The following is a 19,591-nucleotide window of genomic DNA, read 5'->3' as shown; positions in this document are numbered from 1 at the left end:
GAGTCAACTGTCTTCTGTAACCAAACAAGGCTTCCAGTGGAGGAATTGAGACACCAACCCAGCCACAAAACTTTCAACCTACAATTTGTCCTGCTTTCGAGATGTGCTGGGGTAAAGGTGGTGCAGAATTTATGGGGTGGGAGAGGGCAACCAATGACTGGTTTGACTTGAGACCCATGCCATGAAAGGGAGTCCACGCCTGACACTCCCTGGAGGACCATGACCCAGAGGCTGGATAGCCCAGAGGCCTAGAATAGAACCAAAAAGCAGAGGTTGGGGGGATGAAATGACTCTTAATATTCTGCATACTTGTAGACCAGAGCCTAGCATAACTGTCATCAGAAAGGCTTCATCCAGCCACTGATGGTAGCAGGTGGCTACCATCAGCCAAACATTAGGCAAAGTTCAGGGAATCCTGCAGAAGAGAGGAAGGATGAATTGTAGGAGTCAGAGGGGTCAAGAACACCACAAAAATTCAACTAAGCAGGACTCTTAGGGACGTAGAGACTGAACCAGCAACCAGGGAACCTGTGTGTGTCTGACTTATGCCTTCTGCCTATATGTTGTAGTTGTGTGCCTTGGTATTCTTATGGGACTCCTAACAGTGGGAGCTGGGCTGTATCTGACTCTTTTGCCTGCCTTTGGGACCCTTTTCCTCCCAGTGGGTTGTCATGTTCAGCCTTAATAGGAAGGGAGGTGCCTAGTCTTCTTGCAACTTGATAGTCATGTTTGGTTGGTATCCATGGAAGGCCTGCCCTTTTCTGAAGGAAAAAGAAGGAGTGGATCTGGAAGTGAGGAATGGAGGGACTGGGAAAAGAGGATGGGAGAGATACATGCCATCGGGATATAATATATGAGAGAAAAATAAATTTTAAAAATCCTTAGCCCCAAATCAGCCATATGGTGTCAGATTCACGGTAACTTCTGATTGAACAAGTTTAGTGTTACAGCTAAGGCACAATGACAGAACATTTCTGTGATTAGTCCTTCAACACATGCACATATTGATGCAGTGTTTAAATATTCCATTTTAAGTGACTATTCTTTTCCATGTAAATATTGTCCTACTTCAAAATGTTTGGGGGGAAAAGTGAATTATTCTCTTAAACAATTGAAGTTTACCCAGTGGGAAGGATTTTCTGTCCCAGAAATGTCAAATTGTTAATTAGTTTCTCTGAACTACAGTCTATATTTAGTGAAGAATATATCCTCCATGATGTGAATGAATGGTACAAACAGTTGGGAACAAAGGGGAAAGCGATCCACATAGATCCCCATAGATCCATCCCTGCTGAATTCTTGTATCCTTCCCTTATTGTACTTCTCTTGCCTGGTGACCTTAGACCACGAGGAGAGAGGGATAATAGCTCTCTTCAGCATTCCAGTTATTGAAAAGATTAAGTTTTAGTAGAAAGGATTTTAAATATATACTTTTAATAGATGAAATACACACACACACAATTATATTTTCATCTGTCAGCATCCATTTTTCTGAACAATAGTGACTGCTGTCAAAACTGACATTTTGAGCACTAAATGAGATGGATAGAAGGAAGAGAGGAGGAGAGGCAAATGCAAGAGACTCCTTGGGCTGTGAAGAATTGAAGTTAATGAAATACATTTCAAAAGTTGTTATATTTTACTATGATCTTTATATATGAGAAATACACATGAAAACATGTGCTGGGAGGCCTTCAGTTTTAGTTTGTTTCTCAAATATTTTACTGTACTGAAATTCTAGAGCTAGCAGCTCTCCCATGAAGGCACATTGTGCCGTATTTACATCTGTTGCCACGTCACTCGTGTGAGGAGACACTTAATGAGAAATGATAGGTCGGAACCTAAAAATCACATGCTGGATGCAGTAGCAAACACTCCCCCCCCCCCCCCAGTACTGGGAAAGGTGATGCAGAAAAGTGTTAAGTTCAAGGCTTCTCTGGATAGAAGCAGTGCAGCACAGAGAGCAAGCATAGATAATTCGATGTCTGAGTACCATAGCATGTGAAGGTAAAAATAGCACCTAGTATTTTTAAATCATCTTTCATTACTGTTATAGAATTGCAAATTGCTGAAGATAATGCTCTGTTTTCTCACAATATATATGTATATATGTATCACATAGATATGTATATATGTGTATCAATACTGTGAGGAAACAGAGCATCTTCATCAACAATTTGCAATTCTATTTTTAAAAAACGTATTTTAAAGGTGACAGGAAAGTCTAGTGTCAAATAATTCAGTGTCAAAAAAATCCTTGATTTTTAAAAAGAAGTGAAAATGAAAATGTTGTTTCAATTTTTCTTTAATTTTCTGAATTCAAGAAAGCAAATCAAACATCTTGAATAAAGAAGTCAAAAAACACCTAAGTTTCACAGGCAAGTAGAAAGAAAAGAAAAAAAAAAAAAACCAAACCACAACCACAGCCAATACCAATCACAGGGTGCTTCTTGTGGGCCTTCAGAAGGCTGGCAGTAACTACACTTTTGAACCTGTTTTTATGTTCGTCCAAGATCTTGAAAGACAGAGAGAGACAGAAAGAACAGTGCCGGCAAGAAAGAGAGTACATCACGACGCTCCCTGATTTCTCAAGTTCATAAGACACAGAGTAAGGACACTTACCAGATTCAGCGCCGAACCTTCAGTGATGGAACCAGCAACAACCCTGTTGTTTGTGGATTACTATGACGCTACAAGCCCAGATCCTTCTTTCATGGAGACTCCCTCCCACATTTCCTACACATCTGTCTTCCTCCCTATCTTTTACACAGTTGTGTTCCTGACTGGAGTGTTGGGAAATTTCATCCTCATGGTCGCTCTGCATTTCAAACACGGCAACCGAAGATTGATCGACATCTTTATCATCAACCTGGCTGCCTCTGACTTCATTTTCCTTGTCACCGTGCCTCTTTGGATGGATAAGGAAGCCTCTCTAGGACTGTGGAGGACTGGCTCTTTCCTGTGCAAAGGCAGCTCCTACGTGATCTCAGTGAACATGCACTGTGGTATCTTCTTGCTCACATGCATGAGTATGGACCGCTACCTGGCCATCATGTGCCCAGCCTTAGCCAGGAGATTGAGAAGGAGAAGCTGTGCATATGCGGTGTGTGCTGTCGTCTGGATCATCTCGTGTCTCCTGGGATTGCCCACTCTTCTGTCCAGAGAGCTCACTCACATTGAAGGCAAGCCATACTGTGCAGAGAAGAAACCCACGTCATTAAAACTGATGTGGGGCCTGGTAGGCTTGATTGCCACTTTTTTTGTCCCCCTCCTGAGCATTGTGACCTGCTACTGTTGCATCACAAGGAGGCTGTGTGCTCATTACCAGCAGTCGGGAAAGCATAACAAGAAACTGAGGAAGTCCATAAAGATCATCATTATTGTGGTGGTGGCCTTCACCATCTCCTGGTTACCTTTTAACACTTTCAAGCTCCTAGCTATTGTTTCAGGGTTGCAGCCGGAAGGGCAGTTTCCCTCCATGTCTTTTCAGTTGGCCATGAATGTGACTGCACCCTTGGCATTTGCCAGTAGCTGTCTCAACCCTCTCATTTACTATGTCTTTGACAGCTATATCCGCCGGTCCATTGTACGTCGTCTGTGCCCGTGTCTGAAGACCCATGACTTTGGGAGCAGCACTGAGACATCAGACAGTCACCTCACTAAGGCTCTCTCCAACCTCATTCATGCAGAGGATTTTGTCAGGCGGAGGAAGAGGTCTGTGTCACTCTAAAAGGAGCTGTGACATTTCAAGCTCTGTTGGCACTCTTAGGAAGCTGGGTTTTGTCAGCAGCAGAGAAAGAGAAAAGCATTAAAGATGAAATTCATATTGATTCATAAATCCAAGGAAGTGTTGGCTTTTTTTTTAAAGCCTCCCTGAAGAGCTCTTGTACTGTGGATCTAATCAGGCCATATGCAGCATTTTCACCTCATGGTCTTACTTGGTAATCAAGCCAACCAGACAAAATACAAACTCCATGGTCTTTGAACTCAAAGGCTGTTTCCTTCATGCATGTCAATGCACCTTCAGACCTTCCAAGACCATCCACTGTTCACGTTGGGTTGTGTTTGGAGGAGACACTTTCATCTGGTAAGAAGTGTAGTGGGATGCTGGATAGCAAAAACAAAAATACTTGTCCTCTGTAACTCACTGTCTCTGAGTTACTGAGATCAATTCTGGTCCCAGTTAATAGTCTATCTGGTGAGTCTTCCTCTCGGTCCTGCATTGGCATTCAGGCCATAGCTTTGGACTAGGGGAAAAAAAAAAACAAAACCTTATGAGCTACTGTGCATTGTGTTTCTGATTTGAGAGTGGCCTCATCAACTGAACTCATTGCATAAGGTTTGACCTTTGCCTTGTGAGAAACACTGGTAACAAGCCAGCTTATTATATGCTATGGTAACTGCTTTTTAAAAAGATTTTAATGCGCTGTTTGTTTTCATTGCCTTTATAAATTAGAATTTGACTTTGTTGTGATTACATGTTTTGAATTACCTATCATCTAGTTATCAAATGAAAATGCTAGTACTACTGTAATTGGAACTTGGAGGCTTGGGCCCACACTCATGCAGATTATCACTTAAGGTTCTAATTAAAATGTTACTGTGCACATTCTTTCAACAATTCTTTTGCTTGGTGTGTATAATTTTAAGATGATGTGGGATGCGCTGTATCCAGCTGAAATAAACGATCTGTAAGAGAAGTGGTGCTAGTGTATTGCATATGCTTTCAGTCCCAGAACCTTGCTGGGTCTCCTTACCTAGTACAGTACTCACTGTGTCAGCTTGTGTCCATATTTAAAACAGAACACCACAGCAGTCAAGTGGGTTATTGTAAATTTGGGCTTCAGAGTTCAGAAAAAGTGAGTTTTTATTTCCACTCTTGACCCAAACAAATTACCTTTTTATTGATGGGCTTAGAATTAAGAAAATACAGTTTATTTTCAGAGACTAGCTTACCTAATTTCCTCCTTTCACAGTAAGAAATTCTCAAATATTGGCATGTTCTTATATTGAACCTATTTTGAAGCTGAAAGTTAAGGTTTTGGTTTGACAAATTATTTAATTTGTTTATTTCTCTATACTGTTACTAAATAAAGTATTATGTTGTTGTATCAGTATCCTTCATATTAAAATATTAATTTTAATAACATTAACACCAGGACCAAATATTGTAGCAGCTATTTAATAGATTGTTATGTTTATAGAAAGAAGACTGCATTAATAGGGTTTTCCGAGAAACTTCCAAATAGTTAAACGGTTCTTCAAAGCATAAGTAAAAGCAGAATACAGAACGTGGAAGACACAGTTCTATCGCACAGAATAGCAAACACCTTACTGACCACTTATTAACCATGGAAGTTACTGCTTTTGAGAAATGCTTCTAAAAAATAAGCAGCTGAGATAGTCATTTGAAATGAGAAAGCCTGGGACATTCCTTTAAGCATTGCCATAATAATATCAGGTCTTAACTATTCTGAGGACCAGCCAAATCAAACAACACTGCCAAGAATCTTCAGAAAATAAACCTCACACCCTAACACATTATATCTTTCAGTTTACACCCAAGGTGTAATGAAACAAGATCAAAGTAATAATCCAAAGAAAAGCATAGCAAAGCTGCTGGTTTTCATTCACTTTAACAGATTTTGTCTTTAACAACAAAACCAACAGTACACCAGCGTCCAAAGCAGTGTCTACAGTAGTTTTCTGGAACTTATCCCCAAAGAAGCCTTCCATTAAAACCTTGGTAAACAGTTGCCTTATAATCAATAGTTAGTTTTCAAATAAATGTAATGAAGACTGCATAGTCCCAAGCATACATCTAAAGACTCATACTAACCTGATGCTTCTTGAGATTCATGTACTGTGTCCACTCTGCCAAGTCAGATCTCCTCTGTGCTGACCATAATAGTAATGGCCATGAGAGAAGACCACGTGTGTGACTTAGAGTGATCTATCACTGGGGTCACAAGTTAACTTCTTTTTTTAAAAACTGCAGATAGCACGGTATGTGGTGGTGGGCAGAAGAAATCCTGCCCTGTGATTCATCTCAAGCCCTCAAATCACTCTCCTTTCTCGCTGGCAATCTCAGAGATGAGAAATGACTTGCCTGCTTTGTCTGGCCTCCTAAAAGAGTAAGCCTCGGTTTTTCTACAGAGCTCATTCACAAAAGCCAAGCAACACTAAAATAACTGGAAGTTTATTTTTAAAAGCCATGCCACTGGTGTAGCCTGCTAACAGGATGATGGCTGAAGCCTTGTCAGAGAAGACCCAGAGCATCATTGAAACCGCTGAACTATTTGCATCATCACTTGCTTGCTTTAAGTCAACTTTTTTTTTTTTAATTCAAGAGAAAGTAATTATGGCTAGAATTGACACGGACTCGTCCAGGAAAAAAAGTCTGCCAATATTATGATTTTATTTTACAGATGTAAAAAAAAGAAAAATTCTACCTACATTAGAATGAGTTGCCTACATTGTTTCTGGTTATTTTAGTCATTTCCATAATAGAGATGTATTTCATAGCCAAATTGGTAGATGGCAATCATGTCCTAAAGGGGTACAGCAGCTCCAAAAAACCCTACTTTAAATGTCTAGCGCACCAAATGATTAACATGAGTTCTTAGGAAAAAGTGAACTATCGGTTTTGATAAAGAGTCTCTTTGTTTATATATATATATATATATATATATATATATATATATATATATATATATATAGTAAGTATGCACAACATTTCTAAGTCTCAAACATACTTTAAAATTATCATGGAATTTTGTTGTTGTTTGTTTGTTTGCTTGCTTGTTTGTTTTCTGTTTTCCAAGACAGGGTTTCTCTGGCTGTCCCGAAACTAGATGTGTAGCCTGAGTGCTGGGATTAAAGGCCTGCGCCACCACTACCCAGTCACAAAACAATTTGGGTTTTTTTCTTTTCTTCCTTTCATTTTTTTTTTTTTTTTTTTAGGTTGGCTCCATGTAAGTTGATATGCATCCAGTGAGACCAGCATTCATTTAGAAGATATGCAATACAATGTTGGCCTTACCTTTATAAATTCCTGAGTGTCTTTAAATGATGCTGACAATCTAACAGACCTTGATTATTTCCAATCCTTTCTAATTAAGAAGTTTTAATAATTAGCTGGCCCCCATCACTCCCTTTTAGGAATTAGTCTTCATCAATAATATGTTATACTTCTCAACACTGATAGGAAATTTAACACTTTTGTTATTGCTTATCGATTCTTTTTAGAAAATGTTACTTTTAGCTCAATACTCATTCAAAAAAAAAAGCGTAAAATGTTCTCCTTCCTAACATATGTGTGATCTGTGTTCCATGAAGGCATTCATTCGTTAGATCTTGATCATGTATAAGGCAGGAGATATAATCTATTTGTATATCAAATAATATTTTATGTTTAAAAATGATACAGCACTAAAGACTACTTTTAAAAAATCTCTCTGTTAGTGCTCTGCAAACTTACTTTTGTGAGATCTGAATTTTATAAAATTCATATCATCTGTAATTAATGACTATTGATTTTGAATTTTTTTACATATCCTTGAATGTGTCAATTCCAGAATTAACATAATCAACTCCATAAAAAGTTAATGAAGTGTAAAATTTCTAACAACTGGTTGGATTATAGAAAATGAACCCAAATGAGGTGTTGATGCTCAGTGTATGGTCTCACTCACGCTACTTAAATGACTCATTTCTCATTACAATGAATAAATGGGTGGTTTGAATTTATCATTTTTTTATGCTTTAGATCTGTGGAGTTCTTTGAAAGCAATCAAATATACACACTAAACACATAGTGTTAACCATACACAATGTGTTGCCACAGTTGTTAACTCTCCTTGCTGTATGAATGCTGACACACTGCCAAGTACTCGCTCTATTGACGAAGCTATTTTCTTTCTCATATATGCATACTTAAGTATATAAGTCTATACTGCAATCACAGCTGATTAGCACCTATTAAATTTTGTTACCATGATTAAGTATCTTACTGTGGTTTCTCATGAGACAGATATCTTTCACCTTTTACCAGTATTCTAGATGAATTACTTGAGCTGAATGCAACTGTTCTCTATCCTTGCTTAAATATGGAATTCAGTGGGGATGTCAAACAAAGAAAAGACCATGGCAAATGCAAAACACAAAATGGCATGTGTACATGCATCCACACTTGCATGAGAAACGCAAATGGATTAAGATGCCTGGTAACCATTTAAATAAACAGGTGCTTCTCAGTCTATTTTATCTATCATCCATACGTCTATTCTCCCAATCATCGAAGACTTCATTACACTGTAGCATGCGAAGACACCAAAGTAGAACTTGTTTCTTCATGGAGTTTACCACAAAGTTGGGTTTTTTTTTTTTAAATAGTCAAAAAAAATGAAAAACTAATACTCAAAAAGAGCCTCGCATTTAAGATTACAATTCAAATACACTTCTTTGGTCTTTTCTGACGCTGATAAAAAAAAACACACACATTTGCTTATTCTGTATAGCAGCCTTTGATTACTACTTCAGATGATAATAGGGCAGCTATAGTCACCTCCTAAGTTGTGGGCAATCCCTCAAGGAAATGTTACGGTGGCATTTCCAGGAAAGGTGCTGCCTCTGTTCTCAAAAGTTGTTTTGAGATTATAGATTATTTTAAGCACAAGAAGAAGAATCCTGACGAACATTAGATTTCAATTTACTTTCAAAGGACAAACTAAAGAAGCATGCAAAGCAAAGCAGACATCTCTGAAGGACTTTCCAGATTCCATGACTGGGTAAGATGCCCTCTCACTTGCCCTCAATCTCCAGCAAAAGCAAAACTAACAGCTATGGTAGAGAAGTGGTAAATGAGAAACGGAACTCCACCTGCAGTTTCACTTTTGAAGCAAAAATACAAATTCACAGGGCTTGAAGGCAGATGGAAAAGGCTACTCTATTTGTAATGGAAAGGGTTCTTTTTTTTATTGGACATTTTATTTACATTTCAGATGTTATCCACTTATCCCATTACCCCCTGCCCAAGAACCCCCTCCTATCCTCCCTCCTCCTGCTTCCATGAGGATGTGCCCCCACCCACCTATTCCCACCTCCCCACCCACGAATTCCCCCACACAAAGCATCCAGCCTTCATAGGACCAAGGATCTCCTCTCCCACTTATGCCTGAAAAGGCCATCCTCCCCTACATATACAGCTGGAGCCATGGGTTCCTCCCTATGTGCTCCCAGACTGGTGGTTAGATCCTGAGGAGCTCTGGTTGGTTGGTATTGTTGCTCTCCTCATGGGACCCACAAACCCTTTCAGCTCCTTCAGCTCCTTCTCTCTAACTCCTCCATTGGGAACCCCTTGATCAGTTCAATGGTTAGCTGTGAGCATATGCCTCTGAGTATTTCAGACTCTGGCAGACCTCTAAGGAGACAGCCACATCAGGCTCCTGTCAGCATGCACTTCCTGACATCCACATCAGTGTCTACCTTTGGAAACTGAACATGAGATGTATACCCAGCTGGAATGGTCTCCAGACAACCACTCTTTCAGTTTCTGTCCCACACTTTGTCTTTGAGTATTCTGTTACTCCTTCTAAGAAGGACCAAAGCACCAACGCTTGGTCTTCCTTCTTCATGAGCTTCCTGTGGTCTGTGAGTTGAATCTTGGGTTTTGAGAGCTTCTGGGCTAATATTTGATTATCAGTGAGTGAATACCATGAGTGTTCTTTTGGGATTGGGTTACCTCACTCAGGATGATATTTTCTAGTTTCATCCATTTACCTAAGAACTTCTCGAATTCATTGTTTTTAATAGCTGAGTAGTACTCCATTGTGTAAATGTATCACATTTTTTTGGTATCAATTCCTCTGTTGAAGGACATCTGGGTTCTTTCCAACTCTGGCTATTATAAATAAGGCTGCTATGAACATAGTGGAGCATATGTCATTGGTATATGTTGGAGCATCTTCTGAATATATGCCCAGGAGTGGTATAGCTGGGTCTTCAGGTAATGCTATGTCCAGTTTTCTGAGGAACCGCTAGATTGATTTCCAAAGTGGTTGCACCATCTCGCAATCACATCAACAATGGAGGAGTGTTCCTCTTTCTCCACATCCCTGCCAACATCTACTATCACCTGAGTTTTTGATCTTAGCTATTCTGACTGGTGTTAGGTGAAACTCAGGGTTGTTTTGATTTGCATTTCCCTGATGACTAAGGATGTTGAACATTTCTTTAGGTGCTTCTCACCCATTTGAGTTTCCTCAGTTGAGAATTCTTTGTTTAGCTCTGTACCCCATTTTAATAGGGTTATTTGGCTGTCTGGAGTCTAATTTCTTGAGTTCTTTGTATATATTGGATATTAGCCCTCTATCGGATGTGAAAAAAATCATCAGATCCTACTACACAAACTTATACTCAACAAAACTGGAAAATCTGGATGAAATGAACAATTTTCTAGACAGATACCAGGTACCAAAGTTAAATCAGGAGCAGATAAACCATCTAAACAGTCCCATAAACCCTAAAGAAATAGAAGCAGTCATTAAAAGTCTCCCCACCAAAAAAAGCCCAGGACCAAATGGTTTTAGTGCAGAATTCTATCAGACCTTCAAGGAAGACCTGATACCAATTCTCTTCAAACTATTTTACAAAATAGAAACAGAAGGAACACTACCCAGTTCCTTCTATGAAGTCACAATCACACTCATACCTAAACCTCACAAAGACCCAACAAAGAAACAGAACTTCAGACCAATCTCCCTTATGAATATTGATGCAAAAACACTCAATAAAATTCTCACAAACCAAATCCAAGAACACATCAAAACAATCATCCTTCATGATCAAGTAGTTTTTATCCTGGGAATGCAGGGATGGTTCAATATTTGGAAATCCATCAATGTAATCCACTATATAAAGAAACTCAAAGAAAAAAAAAACAGATGATCATCTCACTAGATGCTGAGAAAGCATTTGACAAAATTCAACATCCCTTCATGTTAAAAGTCTTGGAAAGATCAGGAATTCAAGGCCCATACCTAAACATAGTAAAAAGCAATATACAGCAAGCCAGTAGCCAGCATCAAACTAAATGGAGAGAAACTTGAAGGAAACACACTAAAATCAGGGACTAGACAAGGCTGCCCACTCTCTCCCTACCTATTCAATATAGTGCTGGAAGTCCTTGCTAGAGTAATTAGACAACAAAAAGAAGTTAAAGGGATACAAATAGGAAAGGAAGAAGTCAAAATATCACTATTTGCAGATGATATAATAGTATACTTATGTGACCTCAAAACTTCCACCAGAGAACTCCTGCAGCTGCAAGGGTTCTTAAAATGCCACCTGACTTCCACATAAAAAAAAAAAAAAACTAGTTTAAAAATCAGAAAAATTAGTCAAGAATTGAAAGAGTCAGTGTAGAACTACACACTGTATGAAGCTCTAAGGATTTAAAATCAAAGGTATTTCATTTCTATAATCAAAACAAAACATATTGGTAATAGTCTTGTGAAAAAATATTCCCATAAATATTTAAAGATGACCATAGTAAAGTAACAAACACAATTATTTATTTATTTATTTATACAAATATTTATACATTACATACTGTCTGGCCAGAAAGAGACAATGCAAGGGAAGATTACTAAACATTGCCTGATTAAGCTTTCTAAATCCCATTTAAAAATATATCAAGAGCCGGGCAGTGGTGGCGCACGCCTTTAATCCCTGCACTTGGGAGGCAGGGGCAGGCAGATTTCTGAGTTCGAGGCCAGCCTGGTCTACAGAGTGAGTTCCAGGACAGCCAGGGCTACACAGAGAAACCCTGTCTCGAAAAACCAAATATATATATATATATATATATATATATATATATATATATATATATATATACATATATATATATATATATGTATATATATATATATATATATATATATATATATATATATATATATATATCAAGAACAATTCCACTTCTAAGATTTGACCCTGGGAAACAAATGTGGGCATTGCCATGCATGAACATGCACAAGAAAGTCTCTCCTTGTATTTTTATTGCAACATTGCTTGCAAAAGTACGAAAATCAAAACTTTTATGTCCAGAATTGACCAAATAAGGCCCCTCACTATCAAATACTACATACTCATTAGAAAATATTCTGGGACCGTTGTCATTTGCAAGGTCCCAGTATCATTTCAAACAATACCTGATTTCTTCAAAACAATCATTTGAGAACTGTTATGTATTTAAAATCTTTAAAGATGATGGTTAACCTGAAGGTCAAACACCCCTTCGTTGTGCACTTAATTCTCAAATCTTAAATTTTTATGACTATCTCCCAGAAAAGAAGAGAGTTTTCTCTAATCCTGTGTCATGAGTGGGGTCTGCAGAACTGTCTTCATATTTGAAAATTCTATCTCTTTCTTTGTTCCACATGAAACACTCAGCTAGAACTAAACCAGAATAGTATCTACTGAAATTAAAATGAAGAAATTTTTACAACTGTTTCAAATATTAAAAATTCATGGTTTTGTTTCTTGTCCGTTTCTGATAAATTATGCTCATGAGAGGCAAGGTGTACACTTCATTGTACATAATTTTCAATTTATCTGAAATTTCTTAGTCATCCTAGCTATCATAGAATTAAAGAAATGGATGATTCAGTAACCTTCCCTTGACTCCCATTCAAATCTTTCTCTATATTACAAATTTATTATTCAATGGAAGACCTTTCTAGATGTAAGTTCACTGTGATTATAGGCAAAAATAATGATACCCAGTCACCATGTGTTAGACTAGTGCTCCAGCTATGCGTGGGGTACTGTACATTTGTCTACGAGCTCCCAGTCTAGATTCAACATTTAATGTTGCACAACTTAGTTGACTATGAACTTTTGAGAGCTGGATGATATAAAGATACATAAGGCAAATTCCATACAGGCTCTAAAAAACACTGTACTGCAAAATAATTCCTTGCTTACTATTCCTTTAAAAAGGCAGAGAAAATTCTATAAATAATATTTTTAAGTTTCTACTGAATATCTTTGCCATTTAACTCTAGTGACTCAGGCCAGCATGTATTTGAAAAGTACTTAGACTTCTCAAATCTATGATTTCCCTCAGAAGTTCCTGTAAGGTTGTAGCTGGTTGGTTTAGCACAAATGTTAAGTCATAACCTCATACAAAGGTGAGAAATGTCTAAGGGTTTCCTGAGCCATGGCAATGTTCCAAAGACAATGGATCTGAGGTAGAAGCAAGCTAGAGTTTCTTTCTTCAAGGGTCAACAGACTTTCTTGGTTTTGATGACAAAAATGCAGAAAAAATCTATAAACATGAACCTGCACGTGTTTGAAATGTTACATCAAACAGATTTTTTAAAAAAAATTGTAAATACGGGCTGGAGAGATGGCTCAGTGGTTAAGAGCACTGACTGCTCTTCCAGAGGTCCTGAGTTCAATTCCCAGCATCCACATGGTGGCTTACAACCATCTGTAACAAGATCTGATGCCCTCTTCTGGTGTGTCTGAAGACAGCTACAGTGTGCTCATATACATAAAATAAAAAATAAATCTTAAAAAAATTAAAAAAAAAATGTAAATACTTCATATATTTATGTCAATACATACAAAATATAATAACCTTCCTCTCGCCTGCCTGTAATTGTGGTGCCTACCCATCCTGCTCCCTGAAATAATAAAGTCTAGTTTGCATTGGGTAGGGAAGAGAGAGCAAAGAAATATCTAGGATTCTAGGATCAGTACTATCATTGTTGCAGGGTTTTTTTTTTTTTTTATCCCTGTTCCATGTGTTTTGTATGATAGACATATCATGGACTAAAGATAAAGTTGGGAATTTCCATAAATGTTAACTATGAAAAGTTCATATTTCAAGTTTTTTAAATGATGTTTGGCGAAGCAAAACCTGAAAGGCTGGATAGAGGTGTTAATAAATGTTATTGAGAAATTCTAGGATCGGGATGGAAATCCATGTCCCATGGAGGACCTTTAACCTGGCAGGAGAGAGTTAGGATGTCTATAGCCCCTCCCTCTCCCTTCACTTTGGATGACCCTGTCAAATGCAGCCAGTGTCAGTGAATCAATTCACCCAATGGAATATCTTCAGACAAAGAAATACCTCCGTTTAACTCTAATTTTTCTGTAACTATTTCTGGTTTTGTGCTTATCTTCTCTCTCTTGAGGTCAAAACAACATTAGTGGTTTTTAAGATGTCAAATGAATATTTTTCTCTCCCTCATTCTATATGCAAAACACAGAAAATGAGAAACAAGAAACCGCCTGTGTGCTTAGGAACAACAGTTTAAAATCTGTGTCAAGATCCAGCTAAATTCAGTTATAGTTAATGTGCCAAATTTCAAATGGAATTTGGTTCATTGCATTTTAAATAGTGTAAGGACTATTGATTCTAGAACAGGCTTACCCCATGTGTTATAGATAGAATGAAAGCTCATTTATATAAGTTACAGATTACAACACAAACATTGTTCTCAGCAGAATAGTTAAAACTAACTCAACCCACTCAGTTTTCAACTAAGAAGACTAAGAGAAATAAAGTATATCCTCAAAGATCCAAGTTTTAAGTTTGTTTTTTTAAAAGCTGGAACCATGATTGATGTATGATTGATAACAAAGGTGGTTTTAGTGCTGACATTTAGTGAGTCTGGTTGGTAACAGCCACAAATCTGAGTGTTCTGAGTGTCCCACCCAACCCATGACTTTGCACCTGCTCTTGCTGTTCTTGTATCTTTCCACATCAAGTACCTAGGGAGTTAACACCTGAAGTAAAAGAGAACTTAGAGATCCAGGCTCCTGCACTGAGAAATGTGTCCTTTGGGTCTGGGTGTTGTCTACAAGGGTGAAAATTCATAGTCTGGTGGTATCAACCCTGCTGCCATCGGTAATGAAAGTTCAAGTCTCTAGCCTTAGAGTACATTGTTGGGCAGCCCGACTCCCATCCTCACACTTTCTGTTTTATGCCAATAGGTAAAGATCCCGAGGACTCTCGCCCTCGGGCAGTTAACTGCCTACACTTTTCATTGTTGCTAGTGTGCTTCCGTAAAATTTAACTCTCACCTACAAGATAAACCTAAGACGGTAGACTTCCGGTCCTCCGTCCTCCTATACCATAGCCACAGTAACCACAGGACAAGAATGTGAGAAATCATCACGCTGTTTGAGTGGTCAGTCTCTCTTGTTCCCTCCCACTGCACCACTCTGAAATGTGTAGCCCCCTTGCTGACCACAAAGGAACCGATCTTAGAGTTTACACTGTTCCCTGTAAAGAAGAAGAAAAAAAAATACTAATCAACTCAAACTAGAAACTCTAAGCCCTGTTGCCATGGCTGAGCCGGCAGATAAATCCATCCCAAAGTCTTTCCTGTATCTATACTTTCCAAGTACCTAGACATGAAAACACTTGCTAGAGCATATTTGTTTTAACTTTCTTTTGCTTGAAACCCACAGGACCTAGTTCAGACTAGCTCCTCGAGAGTTCAGACAGCCCTGCCTATAGCTAGGTGTACCACAAGTTTTCTGTATATGTCCCTTATAGCACAAATTCAAAGAAAAGGTGATAGTCATGGTTCTAGAAAAACAAAAAAACAAAAAAACAACTCTTCAGTAAACAAAGTTAAATGGAGAGATTGGGATTATTTAACAGAGATGTATTCAGATTTTCACTTTTTAAAAATTAATTGCTATTTAGTCCTTTAAGGACATATTCAGTAGGGCAGTGTTCTTATGCAGATCCATTGGCTTGTACTTGTTATCTTGGAAGAGCTCTGAACCAGAAAACACAGTGTCAGTTGAGAAGTTACAGAACAACTCGTGCGCTTTCCCATCCCTCACTGCTCAGGGAAAAGAAAAATATGGTCCAGTTGACATACTTAGTAAATAGAAATAGAGGAGATATAATATATACACATATATGGATTTTAAATCAATAGCAAAAAAGATTTCAGTATAGGTATAAGAATACCCCAAAGGTTGCTTAGGAAAGGCTTGATGACAAAGTGAGTTTATTGTTCATCTGAGATTCAAATTTAGCTGAGTGCTGTGTTTTATGTCCAAAGTTGTACGGGGATAAGGAGGGAAGATAAGGGAGTCCGTAGTTATAACTGTGCTGAGTGGCTTCATGTGATTTGGACATAGTAAACGGCAAAGGTAGACTCACAGGACAGCCGCAGGCTTTTGAGCACAGCGTCAAACAAACCTCTCCACATCAGCTCTCAAGTCCTGAATGGTGCTCCTCATATTCCTAGGGTGTTCACACTTCTTTCGCTTCTGGCTTTGCAGCCAAGAAGCTCTATCCCACTCCTATCCCCCCCCACAGCTCACCCATTGTCCGCTCACCTCCCCCTACAGTCCACACATTGTCCCCGGGAATAAAACAGGCCCTCTTCAGTAACAAAGTCAAGCCTTGATCTAAAGTACAAGTGAGATAGCTTTCTCGATGAAATTTGAGTCGTCTATGCCCAGTATTCCTGACCCACTGGGGGCACACTGATTTCCCTAAGTCAGCACACTGAAGCACCTGCCTACTGAGCTTCATATAGAAAGTAGTGGCTTCCTCCAGCGGGAAAGACTAGGCTGCCACAGCAAAGCTACATTCATTCCCTAGGATCTCTCAGCAAGCCTCTCTGTGGTCTCTGTAGGGCTCCCAGCATTATGGAATATGTTCCCAGGAGTTAGACCTGTTCATCTGCATACTGTGATTTTATTTTCAACCCACTTGAGGATCTTGCATTTATTTTTCTCTGGATGTCTACTTGAAATTTCAGTTTCACATTCTGTTACATGGGTTTCTTTTCTGGGAAAATTCTCACAACTTTTAATATAGCATGACTAAACTAAAACCTGGAGGAGGAAGTGAACCACATTCCTCGGAGGACTGTCTCCTGCATGGGCTCAATCAACCCTGGAATATTTATTAACAATACCTTCCCTATTTAAAAATGCAAGGAAATTTAGGGGGGCTGGATTATTAGAAGATTCTTGATGAACCACAATTCAAAAAAAAAAAAAAAGAACATTTAAAAATCTTGTGTGAATTAAAAGCTTTTTTTATTCTATTCTTCAAGTTATCTTGTTAGTTGTTATTAACAACTTTACTTCTCTAGGTGTATGAGCTTTGGTGAAGAGCACATACGAGACTTTAATATTTTATGTATAGTGGGGAGAAATTGGACACAACTGATCAAGTCGTAGGGGAATGTACAGATGCTGCAATGACTTTATATCAAAGGCTATTTTTAAGAATTTAAAGAACTCTTGATTATAGTAACAAATGGGAAGATAAAGAGATCTGTATGGTAGGTTAACGAGGAAAATATTATAACATTAAATGATCATGCTTGGAAATAAAAGAGTAAGATTTCCAGCCATAATACAAGCCAAACACGGGGTGTAGATTCCTTGGGTAAATAGAGAAGTTGGTGGCTCTCATAGAGCTGGCCCATGTTTGATAGCCTTTACTCCATGAGATTGGAGAATGGAGTCTCTATCTAGAGAGGACTGTAGTGGAAGCAGGCGTATAGGATGCCTCAGGAGAATAAGCACCCTGGATGCCTGCTCAGGGAGTAAACCTACCTCAGCCCTTGTCAAAATAGCTCATGCAACAGTTCTCTACCATCGTCTCTCTGTCGAAAGTGCATCCATAATGAGGAGAAATCAGAAGTACAATATTCTCTGAAAAATCCACACTCCTAGTGACTGAGGTGAGGAAAAAGTGTGTGTGCACATCACGAGCCTAACACCATTCCTTAACTCTGCCCCTCCGCAGGTTAAGGCACTAGGGAAAACAGCTCTACGAGTTTGTTACTCATTCTGGTAAGAGACAAGAGACTGGTTTTTCTTTGGATATACTCAGTATGACTATACTTAACACACCATGACTAAAACACTGGATTTAAAACATGGAGAAAATCAACTCTGAAGCCCTCTTTCAAATGCCCAGCATTGTTCCATAAGGCCACTGGAGTCAAACCGACAAGGCCTTGCCATAGAACTATTTGAGTCTGAAACCCTTATAATGGAAAGCATCTTCCAGCCAGTATTTCCCTTTGTCTCAGTTGGCTTCGTCCCTTTAACTGCATTTCTACCCAAAAGAATAAGCTAAATTTTATCCAAGTTCTAAGCTGGATTGGCAAATGACCCAGCAAAGTGTTTCCAATCTCCACGCCTCTGCTCCACAGGAGTGACTGACCAGCATACTGGTTTCTGCAAATTGTAAAATATGGTAGATTTTTTTTCTCTGTGAACAGTGTTTATTGGCCAGAGGGTATCAGCTTCTGTTTCTTTCCTCATTTAACATGGACCTTTAAACCCCTCAGTAATACAAACTACAAAGGCTTTGGCAAGGTCTCTTGCAATAAATCATTTCCACAGAGTAATAACATATGCCCAGTAATTAGCCTTCTCTCAGCATTGCTAATAAACCAGCCTTTGCTATCTGTTCCTGCTCATCTGTGTCATCCCTGAATTAAGAAGTAGTCATAACTAATTAACATCCATCCTTCAAGAAGGCCATACAGCTTACTATAAACACTCTGCAAAACAATGTCTTCTTACTGGCTTATAACCTAAGCCAGTGTTAGTCAACTTCCTCGTGAGATGGGGCTTCAACTGGAGTAGAAAGTATATAAAATATGAGGGTGTCATTGCTTTAATATTAATCCAATAACATTTATTGTGTGAAAGTAAGTTTTAAAACTGTCTCAGAAATTTAAAATAAAAACCTTATCACATACAATGCATAGCAGGGGGCTAGTTTAGAGAAGAATGAGGATAATGACATGCCAGGAAGCTTTGTCCTTTATTTTTCTGTTCACAAATATAAACCATTACTAAGTCAAATACTGACAAGACACTATGTAAAGGTGTTCTGAGGAAGTTGTTCCTAAATGTCAGAACTTGATTAGAGGGAAACCCACAGGTCACCATGGGTGTTAACCCGAGGTCTGAAACTGGTAACATTAGGGCACACGGAACATAAATGTGGTCCGCCTTAAGCCAAGCGACCTTACAGTCTTTCAACATTCTTTTTGTCTGTCTTAATTTACTCAGCTGTGTAATCAAGATGCTACCCCACATAAATACTTTGGTCTGAGTAATCTTAAGGAATTTTCATAAAAAGAAAAAAAATAGGCAGTTGGGCCAGTGTCCTACCTGCTCCCTTGATCAAAACTGCTTTGGCCTAATTTGGTTTTCTCTGTACTGGGCTATGGAATTTTCTCCAGTTTCAAAGATTCCATTTCTACCACTCTTAAACACCCTCCTAGATTCGAAAGCTCCTGTGTTCAAAGACTCACTCTATCCAGGCTTATACAGTAAAATCAGCAGATAAGGAAAAAAAAAAAAAAAAAACACTCTGAAATAAGGCTTAGGACTAAGGAAATCCAAAGCACTGTTGGTTTGTTTTCATTCCAAAGGATACATGAACTGAGCAGTAAGAAAAATCCGCCCCTCCCCCACCACCCTCTTCTTACATGACCAACCATTTCCTTTATAAGCAGGTGGTTATTTATAAATCTGATCTTATAAAATGGTTTAGATCTGAGTCTCATTTAGA

The 19,591-nt window shown here is 38.5% G+C and overlaps 1 protein-coding gene across 1 annotated transcript; it reads left to right on the top strand.

The window, feature by feature from the left end:
- The first annotated feature begins 2,402 nt into the window (after window positions 1-2,402).
- Gpr15 (G protein-coupled receptor 15) lies at window positions 2,403-4,658 on the top strand. The gene has a single exon (XM_034515760.2). It carries the CDS (start codon window positions 2,648-2,650, stop codon window positions 3,728-3,730), a length of 1,083 nt encoding a protein of 360 aa, XP_034371651.1. The 5' UTR covers window positions 2,403-2,647; the 3' UTR covers window positions 3,731-4,658.
- Window positions 4,659-19,591: the final 14,933 nt, after the last annotated feature.

Source organism: Arvicanthis niloticus, chromosome 12, assembly GCF_011762505.2.
Source record: "Arvicanthis niloticus isolate mArvNil1 chromosome 12, mArvNil1.pat.X, whole genome shotgun sequence".
In the NCBI taxonomy this organism is placed as follows: domain Eukaryota; kingdom Metazoa; phylum Chordata; class Mammalia; order Rodentia; family Muridae; genus Arvicanthis; species Arvicanthis niloticus.
Note: the sequence above shows the minus strand (reverse complement) of the source record. Positions and strands in the feature narration are given on the sequence as shown.